At 39.4% G+C, this 19,630-nt stretch overlaps 1 protein-coding gene across 2 annotated transcripts in view; it reads right to left on the bottom strand.

Annotated features, from left to right (window-relative positions):
* KSR1 (kinase suppressor of ras 1) overlaps positions 1 to 19,630 on the bottom strand; it is a 206,408-nt gene that overhangs the window by 28,186 nt on the left and 158,592 nt on the right. The window contains exons 6-12 of one of the 2 annotated variants that reach the window (XM_063457443.1): positions 14,708 to 14,774; positions 13,066 to 13,149; positions 12,213 to 12,274; positions 11,986 to 12,095; positions 11,056 to 11,227; positions 2,596 to 2,637; positions 578 to 632 (exon numbers count right to left, since the gene is read on the bottom strand). In XM_063457443.1, coding sequence (XP_063313513.1) covers positions 578 to 632; positions 2,596 to 2,637; positions 11,056 to 11,227; positions 11,986 to 12,095; positions 12,213 to 12,274; positions 13,066 to 13,149; positions 14,708 to 14,774 — 592 coding nt within the window. The remainder of the gene's footprint in view (positions 1 to 577; positions 633 to 2,595; positions 2,638 to 11,055; positions 11,228 to 11,985; positions 12,096 to 12,212; positions 12,275 to 13,065; positions 13,150 to 14,707; positions 14,775 to 19,630) is intronic. The other variant, XM_063457442.1, reaches the window with a different exon arrangement.

Consider the following 19,630-nt stretch of genomic DNA (forward strand, 5'->3'; position numbering starts at 1 on the left):
AGAAAACATAAATCACTAAGAATGCTGCTATTTTTTTAGGAATGTAAGTTTCAGAAGTGACAGCGCAATAAAGAACAAACTCAATATGCATAGAGGCATCTCTGGGTAATCTCTTCAATGAAAACAATCGCTCATTTTAAATCCACCAAACTATGACCAGGCAAAATTTAAACTCCTTAATAAGCCTGAGGCTTGTAAAAGATGTTTTAGAAGTCAAAGCTTGGCCAGGCCACCTCTTGGTGGTCATAATGAAGGAGGATTTATAAGGAACAAGACTTTAAGAGTTATCCTGAGCAGATGCATAAAAGTCTTAAGATTTAAGGTCAGAGCTTGTATGGTCATTTGGGGTGGTGCTTAATTGACTAGACAATCAAATCCTTCTTCCACCAGAGAAACATAACAAATTAGTTTCCATGCAGAGCATGGAGATGCTGAACGGAGGCAACTGTCCAACATCTGAACCCACTATACAATGTTGTGGAAATTGCAGGTGATTTATACATAATAGCAATAACAACACAGAATATGTGTAAACAAGAGCTGCTAGCATTAGCACAGACAATAGTTGTGCACTTACCTTAAATTTTCAGAGGGTTCAGGTGGGTGCATTATTTGTGGTGGGATAGAAACTTCTAAAAAAAAAAAAAAATATAGAAGTTGCAACATTTGCATTTTCTTTTTTACTCAGCTGAGACAAATCACAAAAAAAAGTTTCTCAATGCAGACACTAACCACGATTTGAAATGTAAATATGCATATAATTTTGTCACATAATCTGTGAGATGCCAACACTCTGTAATCACAGCAAATTAAACATATATATTCATAATAAAATAAATTACATGTATTTTTTATCAAATGAGACAGCTGACAGGCTATCATTTAAGAGAAAGCCATTTGGCTAGATGAGCAATAAAGGAAGACAGTCCACAACGGCTACAGTACCAAAACTAAGCCATCACATAAATAAGCTATAAGAATAGTACAATGTTTGAAGACTTTAAAATAATAATGTAAGCATTTGATTGGAATTAGGTCTAATTTATTTGCCAAAAGTAGGAATGAACTGATGTTCTTAATGGAACCAAAAAAACTTTGCAAGTTTAACAGAACACTCCTATAAAATAAAATGCACATTTTGTTTGGAGGTATATGAAAGGAACAATCTCGAGACCCCTACAGCACAATGACACAATGTCGAAACATATGCTGCTAATAATTTCTTAACTGGCAGCCTTAGTAACTTAAGTCTTAATATTTCCTCCATTTTACAGAATTATTGCACTGCACACAACACATTATGCTAAGAATCCATTATAGACACTGTGCTGGACCCTGTAAATGCACAGTTGTTTACATTAACATTAGATTGTATAACTGTTGCACATTACTGATCTAGCTGGCAGGTTAGAAAAGCTACCCCGAAGAAAAGCTGTTCTTTGGGCTAGATCTAGCCAAATCATCATAGGAAAACATGGCATCAGAAGAACACGCTGCATGAGTTATATGTGATAGTGGTTATTAAATACTGCATCATTGCTGCTACCTGCAACTATTACTACAAAACAGCTGGTGTGCAAGGACTCCCTGCTCGCTCATCACATAGGATCGTCAGGGATAGAACCGCAGACAGGGCCGGATTAACATAGGGGCTGATGGAGCATAAGTATGGAAACTTAAGAGGGATAACAAAACTTGGCGATTCTACCTGCTGGTAAGAAGGTAAGGAGAGGAGTGTATAAGTGAGTGCTAGGGGCAGTCCTTAGAAAGCGTGGATCGAGTGCATCCTTAGACACATTTATGCCAAGCACAGGGTGCTGTCCGCATAGTATGCCCTTAGTAGGCCAGCCTGCGTGATTGGGCGGTTCTGGTTATGTGATTTGCATCAGTGGCAATGGCCTTTTGCCATGGCCACCGACATACTTCTTAACCGGACACTGCTGTTAGAGGGCATGGCTTTGCTTGAAAGATCAAAGCGAGAGATTAGCATCACCAGATATATGCCGCTTGGGAGGTATGACTTTTTTTAGTGTTTTCTGTCAATAAGATTCTGTAATTAGGCCCATCATAATTGTCAGCACCATAATCTGGGCTCTTAATCTGGCCCTGACCGCAGATCCCTAAGGCGTACTGTGGTTTGTCGTAGCCCTAATCTCTGTGAATTAATTATGATAAAAATGTGCAAATAATATTCTTTCTCTCCTGTTTTCTAAAAAAGTGTTAATCATATGTACATATCAAATCATATTGAAAGGGAATGTCTTTGTAGAAGACTAAGACGTCTGATGAGAGCATCATTACAAGTATAGAAAATAATAGGGAGTTCTGTTCCACTTAAGGATTACTTTGGAATGAAACTATTTGCCTACTTGCTGATTTAAAACAATTTTTATGCATTCCCTGTGAGCATGCATTACTTAATCCCTCAAATAGATCACGGACACCTTTGTTAAATAACAACACACATAGGAAAGCCATTCACAGCAGAATTGTTCCGGCCCAATTCATAGCAAGTTTCTAGTTAAACAATGTAACTGAACGAGCAAGAGGTTTAGCAGGGTAAAAAAAGACGGTTAGTAGGATTAAAGCACTCACCTGGGAAGATAAACTGTTGTCTATGCTGAATGTAGTAGGCAGCTTTTAATAAAAGATGACAGCAACCAGCCAGGCAGAATGAGAAAAACAACCAGTTAGACAGCATCAGGAGACTCACTAGAGACTGCCCCAAATGCATTCAGTAAGTATACGGGCCACATGCTGTTTGAATGAACACAGCTCATGTCAATAAAAGGTGTTCTCCCATTAAGCCTGTAGGGAATGACTCCCACGTGAGTTTTAATAGGATTAGTATCAGCAAGTGTGTATTTGTAATACAACCAACATGGGAACAGCACGCTTGCTATTTTTATTGGCAACTATATGGACTTCAGATGGCAAATAAGAATGCTTGTAAGAATGAGCAAAAGGGAGGTATTACTTCTTTCCGAAACACAACATATTCTTGTACACCTCGAGTATCCTTACATGTCTTCCTCTAAACGGACTGACATTTTAGTTCATCTGAATAGTTTCGTCAGAAGATAGGAACATATTTGAAAGAACCAAATTATGTTTGTAGGTTTAGTCAGTTCATCTGAATTTTGTTTGAAATAGCTTATTGTTTGCATATTTATCATAGCTGATAAGTGAGAGGTTAAAAAAAATAGGTTAATAGTCCCTGCCACTTCCTTCCCCCAATCCTGTGAAGGGGTTAAATTAATTCTGCAAGCTTAGGGACAGATAAAAACCTACAGGTGTTTAAAACATCCCTCATGCTGCCACCCACTATATGGCAGTTAGGGTCATGTGCATTAAGCAACCAGTGGTTGCTCGCTGTCATAAAACACTATGCCCAGGCGCTAGTACAATAAAGGGAGAACGGACACAATTCATTTTTATACAAATAAATACTAATGCAGGGAAGGCATTATGTACCCCCATCTGTGGCCAGCAGGTGGAAACTATTAAATAAAATGGGTGTGGGAGAGACTTAAGTGTTAACCTAGCCCCCACCAACGGGCGGCAAGTAGGGGCTATTAATTTATTAACAAATAAAAAGGGGGACCAAACATCCTCCCATTGGTGGCAGCAGGGGACTATTAAATGGGCAAGACAATGCAGAGTCTAGCTTCTGAAGTGGATAGCCAATTCTATCAACATTATACCTCTTTTAACTCAAATCTAGGGGAGTTAGTTGACCTCCCAAGGTCAGCTAATACAACATGGGTCGTAAAACTAAAAATACAAAAACCCAAGAAACCGAGAGTGGGTAGGAATATTGGCAATCTCCTGCGACAGGCACATAGTGCTCCTGATGGCCTCCTACTTAGAATATTGCTCTGACCTGTCTGACGATTTGTCCTTAGAAATGGAGGACAAACAAATACATGCTCTGCATATGCCAAAGCCAGCACCATGTAAGCAAAACTCTTCTCTGGTGAAGACGGCGAACTTTTGGTGGACCTCAAGCAAATTATTTAAGCCAACGTGGCCACAATCCACAAAAATCAGCAAGGTCTGGCGGGCATATCGGGTGCTGTGGGATATGACTGAAGCAATAACGAACAAATCACTTTGCTATAGCAAGCACTACAAGAGATTCAGCAACAGCACCCTACATTTGAGCAAAGATTTGATACACTTGAAGATATGCAACAAAGCAATAAGCTAAAGCTAAGAGACACCTCAAAAGATATTCCAGAAGTAGAGTTGCCGCAATTCCTGAGGCACCACATGGTTGGCTTTGCTGTCTCCTAGACAAGCTAAGGCCGTAGGATTTAAGTTTCTTTTGTCTAACCAGATTGGTTAAAGCTCCAACTACAGCAAGAGACTTGGTGGTTGGCTTGCAGAGCAGCAGAGATAAAGCTGCAGTCTTGGCTGGTATTAGTGTCACTCTCCCTATGACTTTGAGACTATGTCTCTCACCTTCTATGCGGATCTATCTCGTGGTACACTGGCATGGCAGAGGCCACTTCCATCTTTCACATCTCTCCTTCATATCGCTCGCAAATATCATGTATGCTACTTGTTCTCCATGGTGAATCTTTATACCCTGCATAAGCAGGGCCATGTACGTCCAACAAGTCACCTCACCGCTGGGACCCGGCAAATATAGACCCATTTTCTCCTGAAAGGTCCACATCGAACACTTATGCAACAATAACTACTCAAACCCCTCACTAGTGGCCTACTGATATAGAGTCCATTTTAACACCACAAGTTGTTTAATTTTCTTTTCGATTACCTTTTATTTTACTTTATTTTTATATAGTGATTACAATCATCATGCTCTCAGATCGATACATAATTTCTTTCCCCCTGTTTGGGGGTATTAAACATGAATATCTAATTTTTGCTTACTGTTGAAACGTATTATACTTTGTTGTACCCTAACATTAGTTATCCTTTTTTCTGTAAAACGTTACTCCGTTACCTTAGGGTTAAGGCTGATGACATTACAGTCAGCTAATAATTATTAGAAGTATATTAGAACACTATTTACTATCTCTTAGAATATAAAAATTCAGTCCATAGCCTGTCAAACATCATTCGATATTTATAAAGCTATGAGCTTACATATTATTTGCTGTCTTGTGTCCTGTCTGTGGATTAAACAAAAATAAAAAAAATTAGCAAGCACAGAAGTAATAAATTAATTACCTGTTGAAAAAAACAACGTTACTTGCTATACAGCTTTTTTATATAGTACAGGACATTTTAGATTTTATTATTTGAGACAGCGATGTTTTTAATTTAGTTTTTTGGGGGGCTGAAGAAAGAACCCTTAAGAAGAAAAGTAAAAAAATAACAACAGGAATTTAGATTATAGGGTCTCCCCTTAATATTATTTGGGTGAAGGATGTATGCAGGTATTTTTTTTATTGGGGTCTAATATGTCCACTCTCCTACTGTATATTATATTATTAGCCTTTTATTGTAATCCTTTTTAAGTCTTGTACTTTTTTTCTTATTTGCACAACACCTAACTATGTAACTTATAGACAAAAATTATCTCTTTTTTTTTTTTTTTTTTTAAATCCTCTCTGAATCCTGATCAACAAGATGTGTATGTTTTGGGGAATATCTTTTCCAGCCAAGCTGGTTATATAAGTATATAGTAGTATGGTAGACCTGGACATTTTCATCATCTTTGATAAAATAATTTTCCATCTTCTGTAATGAGACTGCAGTTTGCAATCATAAATACATAGCTTTCTGTAAAGAATTGTGTCTGGGACTTTGATATAAAGTAAAGCAGAATATCTGTAAGGAAATTACAGGTGAAAATAGATGGTGATTACACAAAACAAAGCAGGCTTTTACATGGAATACACCACCATTACGCCCCAACTAAAAGCATCTGTCAAGTCTAGGTACAGTATTATCTTTCATCTGATGTCATAATATTGCTTTGATTTTTTTCAGTATAATTTCAGCTTGGAGAAACACTGACAGTGGGTAGAATAAAAAATCCAGCAGAAAAAATAGCTTACTAAAAGAGAATGTGGAAAATAATACTTGAAATAGGTTAGCATCCTGTTACTTAAAGAAATAGACCAAGCACCATAACACCGTAATCGGAATGAAGGTGTTATGGTGCCAAGAGGTCCTTGGTGCTTGCTTACATTTAGGTGTTTAACCTCAAAGTCTTGAATCCAGTGCTAATTAGTTCTGCTTCTGCCCTTCTACTTCTTGAAACAAGAAGCCTCGGGACAGGGGCGCGGCTGATTGGCTGACATTTTAAGCCAATCAGTAGCTCCCCATTCATTAAAAACGGATTGAGCAATGAACTTAGTTTTTCAAGTTGTCTTGACACGCTCAGCCAATGAATGAGCGACAGGATTGGCATCCGGATTCTGCAGCTTTGCAGTAGCCAGATTTTGTAAATCCTGCTTCAGTGGAGACCCAGCACCTAGCTGGACATGGAAACAGGGCAACCCAATGTAAAATGGTTTGCTCAATTACTGGGGAATAGCGCCAATGTACACCTGACATCATAATAACTAAGATAGACTGTATTGGGTATGATGGTTGGAGTAACACTTTAATACAGATGTACAATTACTGGTGTACAAAGAGGATTATTAATTGCAATTGTAGGAAATGTAAATAGGACCCCTTTGAGCTCTATGTGAGTAACATGGTTTACTATCCATGTTATCTCCAGCTTAAATAATACATTTACAATTTATTACACTGTGGTACTTTATTGAAGTGTTAAGACTCAGCATACAAATATGATTAAATCTCACTTTTTCAGTCATGGCAGGTACTTTAAGATTTTTAATAAATCTATATAGCTTATGTTTATATTATGTTCATGTTCCACCCATTGTACAGTGCTACAGAATTTGCAGCGTTATATAAATAATAAAACAATAATAATAAGTTCTGAAACTTCCCTCTATGGTCTAGGGACAAAGCTTATTTACTACAACTTAAAGGACCACTATAGGCACCCAGACCACTTCAGCTTAATTAAGTGGTCTGGGTGCCTGGTCCATCTAGGATTAACCCTTTCTGCTGTAAAGAGAAACTGGTATGTTTACCTATGGGTTAATCCAGCCTCTAGTGGCTGTCTCATTGACTTTCACAGTTAGAAGACATCAGCGTCCATAGGAAAGCATTGAAAATGCTTTCCTATGGACTGGCTTAATGCACCCATGGCTCTTGCCGCGCGTGCGCATTCAGCCGATGACAGGGAAAGGAGGCGGAGAGTCCCCACCGCCGAGTGAGCCCGGCGGTGGAGAAAGGCAAGTGATTTAACCCCTTCCTACCCCTAGAGCCCGGCAGGAGGGGGACTCTAAGGGTGGGGGGGCGGGGGGGGCCTAGAGACCCTATAGTGCCAGGAAGACGATTATGTTTTCCTGGCACTATAGTGGTCCTTTAAACATTCTAATGCACACAATATTAAATGACAGAATATTATTTTACAGGCTGCAATTCAAAAGTAATTTTAGGGATTTACCCCAAGTTTAATTATGAAGAGGTAGATACAGTTTATTCAGTGGGAACAGTGGCTACATTGCTCCAGCACAGAAAGTCATAAGTAATTGGCCATAGATATTTCGCTGCGCATTACAGTCCACTACGTGGACTGAAAGAGTATAGGAGTAAACACCACATCTGAATAAAGCTGTGTTCAGTGGTTTCATATGTAAGTGATGCATGACAAATAAATAGCATGCAGCATGCATAGGATGAAGTGCATTACATAAAAAAATAGAAATGCAAGTTTTCTATCTGTAATTAAATGGATTCTTAGTTTGTTCATTGAATTTATCACAATTTGAATTCTCTTAGTACTATAAGTTTCATTTATGCAAACTCCATATTTTGTTCGATACATACAGTGATTCCACGAGTCTTGTTTAAAAGTGCAATCAGACACTTTTTATTGGTTAAATACAGGGTTATTCACTATTGCGAGAATCATTCTCTAAGTCAGACCAGTGGCGTCTCCAGGATTCATATTTAGGTGGGACACATAAGGGGCCAGGGACAAAAGTAGGGGGGCAGTTATAAAATGTGTATATATGTGTGTGTGTATATACATATACACACACACATACATATACAGGACTCAACAAAACTCAGACGCCAGGTCGCCATGGTGACTAGACATTTCAACCTGGCGCCTGGCATTTGTCAGCCCTTTGCTAAGCGGCGTATGAAACATTAAAGCCGGCCACCGCAGAGAGCATGGAGGGGGCGTGCGAGGGAGCAGTAACCTTGATGCAGTTCCTCTGTTTCTTTGCGTGCTGTTTAGTGACATGATGTCACTCCTGCATCACTAAAGAGAGCAAGCAGGGAAGCAGAGAGAAACTGCAGGAAGATTAGATAGTTGACACACTGGACGCCAGGCAAAGATCCACTCAGCTCTCCCAAAGGTAGGGAGGCTGGGTGGATTTAACTTAAAATAGCAATTTGTGAGTGTGTGAGAAAATGTCTGTCAATGTGTGTGTGAGTGTGTGTCTCAGAGTGTGTTTGTGTCTCAGTCAGTGTGTCTCAGTAAGAGAGTGTGTGCCTGTCACTGTATGTCTGTCAGAATATGTGTGTGTCTCAGTCAGAGATTGGGGGCGGAGTTTGCATATGGGGAGGCGATCTTCCATGCAGGAGCAGAGCTTGTGTGCCGGGGAAGCTGCTGCACAGTGGCAGAACTAACGTAGAGTGAGCCCTGGTGCAAAAATGTTTTTGAGCCCAAGAAGACACATGCCTATCAGGTGGCCCTAATCGCACGGGCCACTAGATGGGCTCCGGTGTAACTGCAACACCAGCACTGCCTATAGTTTCACCGCAGTGCCTTCTTTATTACAGGGCAAGACACCAACAGGCTAGACAACTTTTCACAGAAACTGGAAAACTTTTTCAGGAGATGCAAGATAATTTTCCATGGTGTTTAGAAGGGAATGTGGTGAAGTGTCTGTATATAGGAGTCTGTTTATGGTGTACTGTGTGTAATTAGGGGCTGTAGTGTTAGCATGTGCTCATGTATAGGAGCTTTTGAGATTGCATGTGTGCTGAAAGGGCCTGTAAAGTGTGTGCGTGTGCATCTAGGGTGCACACAGTGTGAGTGTATGTGTATTGGGGATGCATTGTGTGCTTATCAAGGAGCTCTAGAGTGTATGTATGCATTTGTGTAATGTGGTGAAGTATGCGGTATGTAATGGGGTGAAGCAGTATGTATTTACGTGTGGGGGGGGGTAAAGTTGTGTGGGGAAGAAGTGTGTATGTGGGTGAAGAGGTGATGTGTGGGATGAAGTGTGTGAGGGCGAGAGTGTGATAGGGAAGGGCTTTACAATTTTTTACTTTAATAATTGTTAAAAAAAAAATATATATATATATATATATATATTCCCCTTTACTGATCTTACCTTGCAGGGAGGGGGTGGCACAATCACATCCGTGATTGTTGAGAAGGTTGCGTATCCATCAGGTACAGGGGAGGTCATGAGATGAGAGGTATCTCTCTTTGAGCTCAGGCGATTACACAGACTGACCCATACAAACCCACAGACTGACACCCCCTCCCCCCTCCACACACAGACTGCCCCCCCACACACACAGAATGACCCATACACACACACAGTCCCCTCTCCCCCCACAAGCTGACCCATAAACACACACACAGACTGCCCCGCACACACAGACCGACCCATACACTCACAGACTGACCCATACACACACAGACTGACCCATACACACACATAGACTGCCCCCACTACACACAGTCTGCCCCATACACACACACATACTGCCCCCCATACACACAGGCTGAGATCCCCACACACACATAAACAGACTGAATCACACACAGTGACTCACACTTACCAGCAGTTGCATTTCCCCCACAATCTGTGCAGAGCTGTCTCTTCTCTGCACTGCTCTCTGTGACCCAGGAGGAAGTTCCTCCCAGTACAGCGCCACCTCTGGCCGAACACAGTCTGACAGCTGCTGCAGCTTGTGAAGGGAGACTTGTGCTCCTGGCTTCGATTTCAATAGGGAGGGAACAAGGGGGGGGGGCACTGCATGATGTAAGTGGGCCATGGTCCCCTCTGCCCCCCCCCCATTCAGTGACACCCTGAGTCAGATATGCTTTTAGTTCACCTACTCTGGCCTTAGTTCACTTAGAATTCTCACTTTAGTAAATAACCCATACAGTATTTAAAAAAATGGCAATAATTTCTGTTCTGCATTAATTATATCTGTTCAGCTGCTTATTTTTTCAAACAAAATTTTAATGAAAGAGAGGATTGTCTGTCAGCAGCAGCAGCAGTTATTCAAATTCTCGCCCATCTGGAAATGCTCGGAACCTATTCATCACAGATGGTGATTGGCTGGTGACATCAAAGGCTCTCTGCCCTCTCTCTGGTTTTATCAGTAAATTTCAGTACGATCTTTGAAACTAATTTACAATGCCAACAAGGCTATCTGCACAATGAGAATCTGTTGATTGTTCAAGTGGCAATTCTAGCTAAATACACTATAGTTTTGTGAGATGAAAATACTATCATAATATCTACTGGGAATATCTATTTAAAATATGTAAATAGTATATTAGGGACAGTTGCACTTTAAGTAAAAAGAAAGATCCATATTTGATTACAATGGCCAAATCATGACATCTATTTTGATAAAAGCAAAGGCAAAAATAGGTTGTGCCCAATTATTTTCAGTTAACAATTATCTACAATATTGTTTACACAGTTACAAAAACAATTGCCCAAACATATACATAATCATTCAATCTAAAATTTGTCCATACCTGTCAATATCATTTTGTATTTTATGTAAGGGACAAAATTTAGTACAAAACAGCACACAATACAAAATAAAGCTTAAAATGTGTTCTTGATAAAAAAATATATATCAGGTTTAGGTATTCTCTAGCTCAACTATATCAGTGTTGAAAATGAATGTTATTGCTAAACCTCCTTACCAGCCATGACAGTGTATATTTGTAAGCAGCAGAGATGGCTTATAGCATGCCTCATTCACCTACTGCTAGCTTGTTACCTGGGAAACTAAAACGACTGTCTCTCTGGCCCATTGGAGAAGGGTTTGGTGGAGTTGTCGCACTAGAAGGGTTTGAGGACGGAAAAGGAGCTGGGGAAGAAGGTGTGGAAGATGTGGTTGAAGATGGATTGCTGCTTGAGTCAAGGTGGTTTATTGCTGGAGCGTGTTCCTGCTAAAATATAGAGAAATTTAAAATAAATGTAAAATAAATGCAGAAATATTTAATAAGCTCGTATATACACATTCCTTGTTCGAATCGATATCAGTGGTAAACACATCACCAATCTGTAGAATGTTTTCAAGCGATATGTTCTAGTAAAATACAAAGTCCCATGTTAACTTGGAAGTAATTGGTGTTAGCACAGCTTTTGGGGTTTTCAGCTAGACATTTTTCCTGGTTTCCTTCAGACACTGTTCACAAGGACACAGTGATATATAAGGGACTTTTTAAGACTTTGCAAAGGAAACACTGTGAATGTGAAAAACAGCAACTCACTGACTTTTGGCAAGTGGCTTTGAGTGTCTCAATGTAAACAATGTTAAGCAAGTTCTGTTTTGTTCAAGTGCTAAGCATCCCAAATCCCACATGAGATGGTGTGTCTACTGAATTACCCATTTGTTGGGTATGTGAGTACTTCCTTGAGCTATTTTCAATGAAATGGCTATTAAAATGTTGATTGAAACAAGTAAGGTTCAAAATAAATACATAATTATAAATAATTGTAGCTTGCACACACGTTTCTTTCATCAATTCATTCAAATGATGTTTGGATTTAAGAGATATACTATACTCAACACTGAAACCAAGAAGAGAATAGGATTGACAGAGTGTAGTCGACACTTCCAAGTCCAGGCACACATTATATTTACGATCATAACATACATTTGTGCAAACAAAAAAAGATGTACATATTGCTGCCTATGTTATACCTTCTTGGTGAGTGCTTTGGGGAGGGTTCCAAAGTGAGGTTCTGCTGGTCTGTCCACCTGGTTGTTAATGTCAGAAGGAACAGATTCCGTTCTTCTTATTTTTGGTTGTACTGAAATTTAAATGGAGATTGATTTAATTTTTTTTCTTTTGCTCAAGCTAGACTTATGGTGTGGTGTCTTTTCTAAATGATATAACGTAAAACATAAAAATTGAAAATTGAACTTACTGGGGAGGAATGATATTCTACATGGAGGGGCCTCTTTTGTACATTTATTGTGACATTTTAACCTGAAATAAAAACAATGGCTTAATAAAAAATTATATGGACTTATACAAATATGCATTCCAGACCCTAGATCACTTCTTTTAATACTTGATATGTTATGCCTTAATACTTACAATGTCTGTTTGCTGTTATAACATTGTTACTAGTCAAATATTAGTCATAACATAGCTTAAAGTGTAATAATCGTTTAAGGCCTAGGAGGCCATCAAAAACGATGCAACTCAGAACTAAGACATAAAAAACTAAAACTATACTTAGAAAGTTTTCAATCTAATCAATTATGCTTGTACATCACCAGCTGGCCCTCATGTTTAACTCAAGGTTTTTCTTGGAGAATTGTGTTTACAATTCTCAGATGTTAATCAATAACAACATTCAGAGATTCTTACATCTAGGCCTGGATTTCTGAATGCTCCTGCTTCAACACAGGTGAGTCAATTTCAGTTGTTTAAACTGATCCAGCTGTGTTTAAACTGGAGCATCTAGAAAAACATGCCCATGTGTTGAGCATAAGTGTCCCATTCACACCAATACTAATTTTGTAGTGATAAACATTAAAAAAAACAAAAACTAACTAACAAAGCATACAATTTGATGCAGTGCTGACTGTCCTTTCCATATTCTGTAACACAGAATAAACTGTTCTGTAGTGCACTGATCAAGGTGGTGCCATGTTACACAATGTTGTTCAGATACTTTTGTGCTAGACATTAATATAGACCATACCATATCCCTTTAGAGTACACTGCCTATGATGCTGGCAAGATCAATGTAGTGAATTGTGAGCACTCACCTGCAATGTTTGCACTTAACTCCAAACATCATACTTTTCTGACAAACATGGCACACTTGAGAAAGCCAGGATTTTGTAGAAAACCTGCAAAGAATAAAAATACATTATTACCTTAAAGGAACACTATAGTCACCTTAACAACTTTAGCTTAATGAAGCAGTTTTGGTGTATAGAACATGCCCCTGCAGCCTCACTGCTCAATCCTCTGCCATTTAGGAGTTAAATCCCTTTGTTTATGAACCCTAGTCACACCTCCCTGCATGTGACTTGCACAGCCTTCCATAAACACTTCCTGTAAAGAGAGCCCAATTTAGGCCCAATCAGGAAAAAGGGTGCGAAACCCCGTTGGAACGGGTGCTCTTACTCTGATTGGGTGCTGGCTCCTTGCAGCGACCCATCTGCGCTCCCTTGTGCCGATCAACCAGGCGAATGGCGCAAACCCAGTTTGAATGGGCACTCCTTCTTCTATTGGTCGGCACAGACTTCCACACGGCCATGTGGCCGTGAGACCGTCTCACAGCCCCAGGGATTCCCTGTTGGCGCGCGTTCCTCTCCCCGGTGGATATCCCCATGCTTGTATCCACCTGAGAATGCACTTTCCTGGGCGGCCTGAGCCTATCCTTGTAGCTCCCAGGTTGGGGTATAAAGAGTGATTATAGCTCCGTTGGGAGTGGGTAGGACGATCCCAACACAGGGATCGAAAACAGTGCGCACAGGTCGGTTCAGGATGAGAATGCTCCCCCTGGTGGGCCTTCGTGGAAACGAACCGGCAGCCAACAATGCCGCTTGTTTCCCTTGCGGTCTGCTGTTTTCACACCTCGTTAGCGAGGTGTGAACGTTGTAACCACACGTTCTAAATGAATTATCGGGGTGGTCTGGCGCACAGGGCTTCGTGCACCGGAGTGCCTTGCGTGGTTGAAGCTTGCGGTCTGTGGTTTTCACACCTCGTTAGCGAGGTGTGAAAATTCCAACTAAACATTCTAAATTGGGTATCGGGTGGTCAATTAACCAGCATGCACATTAGTTCTAGGCTGGCTACTGACATACAAATGCAGATGCAGGAGGTAGAGATAAACCTCTGACAGAAATGTAAAATATCTTGGTATGTGCAGAGTTTCATATTGAAAAACTGCACATACAGACTGCAAGCATCATGACCACTTCAAATCCCCTAAGTGGTCAAAGGGCCTGGAGTAACACTTTAAGGTAAGCTATTGGTTGTGTATACATAGATTTGCAAAATAACAATGAGGTTGAGGTCTTTCTCTGAATTTTGTACATTTATTTTATAAAAAATTTCTTGTAAAAATGTGCATGTTGTCTCTCTACACACAAATTCAATTTACTTGGACTCATGTAATTAATTTACCAAAAAACTAAATTTTGCATGGTTATACTGCCTCATGCCGCATAACTAATCCCTGTTTCATGTTGAATAACCTTTGGGCTACAATGTATCTTTAGATTTTTCAACCAAAAAAATTATATTAAAAAAAATCTGTTTTACATAAAAATAATTCTGATAAAAAAACACATTTATTTATTTGATTGAATTCCTCAATTTTTATCCATCCTGTAATCAATCCTTACAGGGCTGTAAAGTTCCAGTCCATAACAAGACTATACTTGTATTGTATCTTACCTATGTGTTACCGAAATTCCTATGTCTCTCCGTAGTATCTGTGGAGAACCTTGTTTATGAGGAAGATCTAAAAGAAAAAAATAGTGAAGTAACAAATTTGATAACTAAGTGTTCCCACCCAAATGTCTGAAAGTGGAGTTTTTAGACATGAAATCACTGTCCTAAGCAGCATAAACAATGTTTTATATTTTTTTACTAATTGATCTGCCAAATGGCATTAAAACAATTAAAATAATTCACACCCACTTAGAAAGATATACAGAGTAAAAAGGATATACCACCTATTGCAGATATAGATATGGTGGTTACATCTGTAAAACAAATGAGACATACATAGTGTTTTCCATATAGGTAAAAACAAACAATTGTATCATATGAGGATTGAACTCACAAGGATGGAGCCTCTTAGGCTCTATGTACTTCGCTCTCGGGTGCCTATTCAGGCTTTCGATAATTTTCAGTTGAAGACCCAGACTCCACAAATTCAAGAGTAAATAAGGGTTTATTAATTGATGAAATATTATATAAAATATTAATAATATAGGACAAAAATAGGCAGATATATGTATAAAATACAGCGTGGTATGGTACTGCAATAATGGCCAAAATTAAAAGCAGCAAAGCACCACAGCATATACACAAAATAACAATACCGCCAAATGAAAGTCCCAGTAAAAAGTCCAGTTTACTGGACTTTTTACTGGGACTTTCATTTGGCGGTATTGTTATTTTGTGTATATGCTGTGGTGCTTTGCTGCTTTTAATTTTGGCCATTATTGCAGTTTACTGGACTTTTTACTGGGACTTTCATTTGGCGGTATTGTTATTTTGTGTATATGCTGTGGTGCTTTGCTGCTTTTAATTTTGGCCATTATTGCAGTTTACTGGACTTTTTATTGGGACTTTCATTTGGCGGTATTGTTATTTTGTGTATATGCTGTGGTGCTTTGCTGCTTTTAATTTTGGCCATTATTGCAGTACCATACCACGCTGTATTTTATACATATATCTGCCTATTTTTGTCCTATATTATTAATATTTTATATAATATTTCATCAATTAAAAAACCCTTATTTACTCTTGAATTTGTGGAGTCTGGGTCTTCAACTGAAAATTATCGAAAGCCTGAATAGGCACCCGAGAGCGAAGTACATAGAGCCTAAGAGGCTCCATCCTTGTGAGTTCAATCCTCATATGATACAATTGTTTGTTTTTACCTATATGGAAAACACTATGTATGTCTCATTTGTTTTACAGATGTAACCACCATATCTATATCTGCAATAGGTGGTATATCCTTTTTACTCTGTATATTTTTCTAAGTGGGTGTGAATTATTTTAATTGTTTCACTTTACCTTTAGGTGTTAAGGGATTACACCTTTCTGTCACACTTACTTTTATTGTCTATTTTAAGTTGGAAGCGCCTACACAACTATACACCTTGTATATTTTTTGTTTGAAATGGCATTAAAAGTTAATTTCTATTTGGTAATGTTCTCTTTAGGAACTTCATTATGTGACAATGAGATAAATTGGCATTAGTAAGTGAGGAGTTCTTTAAAATCAATGTGTAGGTGATTATTCCCCTTTTTTTGCTGGCATAATAATAATAATATGGTTATTAAATATAAAAAAAAATTATAATTTTTTTTTTTTTTAACAGTTTCGTTAGTTGTACTTATACTAACTGTAATTATACTAACAGTTGCAGCAATATAATGTTGCTGTAACTTAAAAGAAGGTCTCCTTGCTAGACGAAACGTGAGAACATAAGCGGAAAAGGAGTCGAATTAAGCAATGCTGAATATCGAATTGCTACAGACCGCTCATGCAGCATTTTGCTATATAGCAAATTTTAGGAGTATGCATAATGTTTAATGTTGGTAAAAGTTTAATTCTATGCCCACTGTCCGCCATCTTTAAAATGCAAGGCAAGTTTCAGATATTGGTCAATTTCCTGAATCACATTCTCAGTGCCTGTTTGGGAATTAACAATTTTGACTATATTTTATACTTTTAGGAATAAAGGTTTGGATTCCTAAAGCAATACTGTTCCTTTAACTAAAAGTTAGCTAGAAGTTGTGCTATTTATTTAAAAAAACAAAAAAACATTTCACCAGATTTGTATTTTACAACATCTAATTTAATTAAAGGAACACTATCACAATTGAAATACAAATGTGTACTCCTAATGCTAGAGTATTCGGTAGCCATTTAGCTACTGCCCCCACCGCAAGTACAGAAACAGGTTAGTTAACTTACCTTTTCCCCCACGTCTTTCTCCACAACAGCTCCTTGAAATGAAGAGTTCTGGATGTGCATGCACACTTCCAGCACTACTGAATGGCACTATGTCTGCATATTTCTAAAGATGCCTGAGCATGCGTGAGGCATCATGTGGTAGTGAAGTCTCCATGAACATGGAGGTTTAGCAAAGGTAAGTGTGTGTTTTGTTTTGACTTACCTCTACTACATGTTTCTGCAGTATTCACTGCAGAAAATACTTAAAATGTGTTAACCGTGGTGAAGGAACGAGGAGTAACGTGTTTGTGGAACTATGGCAACTACAAGGAATTTTGACAATCGCTATCTACCTACCCGAGCTTAGTGAAAGCATGCTTGATCCTACCTAGGTATTCAGTTCACCTAAACCAACCACAAGTTACACTTGGAATGTGTATCACAAAGAAATTTAAATATATCTTGATTTCCAAGGCATCCATACAAGAACAGTCAATCTGCTTACCAAACCTGAAAGACACAAAAAAAAAGCATAGAGCAATTAAATATTTTAATAAAGTAAGCATCAATGAAGAAATCATTTCAACCGAATGAAGAATTAGTTAGGAGATAAAAGCTGGAATGCTTGTGAACCCTGCAATTTTAAAGGAACACTATAGGGTCAGTAAAATGGACATGTAGACATGTATTCCTGACATTATAGTGTTAAAACCACCATCTACCCCCCTGACCCTTCCCCCCCTCCCCCTTGCTGTCTTTCCCACTTTAATACAAGTCTGCAGCTGCTGGCTCTGCCCCTGATCTGCCTGCCTGCTTGCCTGACATCATCAGAAGTGTTGTTCTGAGCCAATTACAATGCGTTCCCATAGGATTGGCTGAGACTGTTAAGGAGGAAGAGCTAAACACAGCCTTGGCCAGTCAGCATCTCCTCATAGTGATGTATTGAATCAATGAATCTATATCAGTAAAGTTCAGTGTCTGCATGCAGAGGTTAGAGACACTGAATGGCAGTGCTGCACACTGTGTAGTACTGCCTCAGGAAGCACCTCTAGTAACCAATAGTGGAGTTATCACTATGCTGTAATGTAAATACTGCATTTTCTCTGACAAGACAATCTTTACATCAAAAAGCCTGAAGGTAATGATTCTACTCAGCAGAACAAATTCAATAAGCTGTAGTTGTTCTGGTGACTATAGTGTCCCTTTAATGTATTTCTTTAAGGCAAATGACAATTTATTTATTGTTTATTTAACCTTCACGTTGCATCATGTTCTCCTGTAATAAGTAAGTAACATTTTAGCGGAACTGACATTTAGATATCCTCTTGCATATGAATGCATCACATATGAACTTTTGAGGTGATAGACTAAAGTCGTATTCCCAAGCACAGGTCCTTACAAGAAATCTGCAGACAAAGTTACCACTACAGTTTAAACTAGTAGTGTGTCACATACTAATAATAGTTATATTCATACCCCAAAAGTTATTAAGCTTAAAGAAACACTCTTATCACCAAAACAACGTTAGTTTGATAAAGTGTACAGATCATGATACTGCATTCTCACAGCGGAATCCTCTGCCATTAAAGGACCACTATAGTGCCAGGAAAACCTACTCGTTTTCCTGGCACTATAGTGCCCTGAGGGTACCCCCACCCTCAGGGTCCCCCTCCCGCCGGGCTGAATGGAGAGGAAGGGGGTTAAACACTTACCTTTCTCCAGCGCCGGGCTCTCTCGGTGCTGGAGAATCTCCTCCCTCTTCTTCTGTTATCGGATGAATGCGCATGCGCGGCAAGAGCCACGCGCGCATTCAGCCAGTCTCATAGGAAAGCATTCAGAATGCTTTCCTATGGACGCTGGCGTCTTCTCACTGTGAAAATCACAGTGAAAAGCACGGAAGCGCCTCTAGCGGCTGTCAGTGAGACAGCCACTAGAGGCTGGATTAACCCTAAAGTAAACATAGCAGTTTCTCTGAAACTGCTATGTTTACAGCAGAAAGGGTTAACCCTAGATGGACCTGGCTCCCAGACCACTTCATTAAGCTGAAGTGGTCTGGGTGCCTATAGTGGCCCTTTAAGGAGTTAAATAACTTTGAAATGTTGTGAGATATCAGCAGGTTAAGAAACAAAAACTAATATACATGGTGCAGTTACGAGCACTCGAAAGAGTGAAGGTTTTCAGGCAATAATCTACACCAAGCATGTCAAACTCGCGTCCCACAATGAACATCTTTGTGGCTCAGTGAGCCGCGAATGCTTGGTGTTAATGCAGAGTAGGCACCTGCTTTCTCCACATTGCAGGTGCCTAAAATTTACCCGGTCGGGGAGGAAGCAGGACGCTGGCGGCAGCGAGGGAGCTCAGTCTTCCTGCTCCCTCACCGCGCCATCTGTAGTGATGCTGGATGCCGGAGTAGGACTTCATATTCCGGCACCCAACATAACTAAACTGCGCGCGAGGGAGCAGAAAGGAGCTCTCCAGATAGAAGATCCCCACTGGACCCCAGGCAATGATGTGAGTGTGTGCAAGAATGTGTAAATGCGTGTCAGTGTGTGTGTCTGTCAGTGAGTGTGTGTGTGTGTGTCTGTGTGTGTTTTTTGTTTTTTAACCTTGTTTATTTGGCTCTTGCTAGACTTTGAGTTTGACATGCTTGCTCTACACTGTAAACCAGACATAAATGAAAG

The sequence above is a fragment of the Pelobates fuscus genome, chromosome 1 (assembly GCF_036172605.1).
Source record: "Pelobates fuscus isolate aPelFus1 chromosome 1, aPelFus1.pri, whole genome shotgun sequence".
NCBI classification, from domain to species: domain Eukaryota; kingdom Metazoa; phylum Chordata; class Amphibia; order Anura; family Pelobatidae; genus Pelobates; species Pelobates fuscus.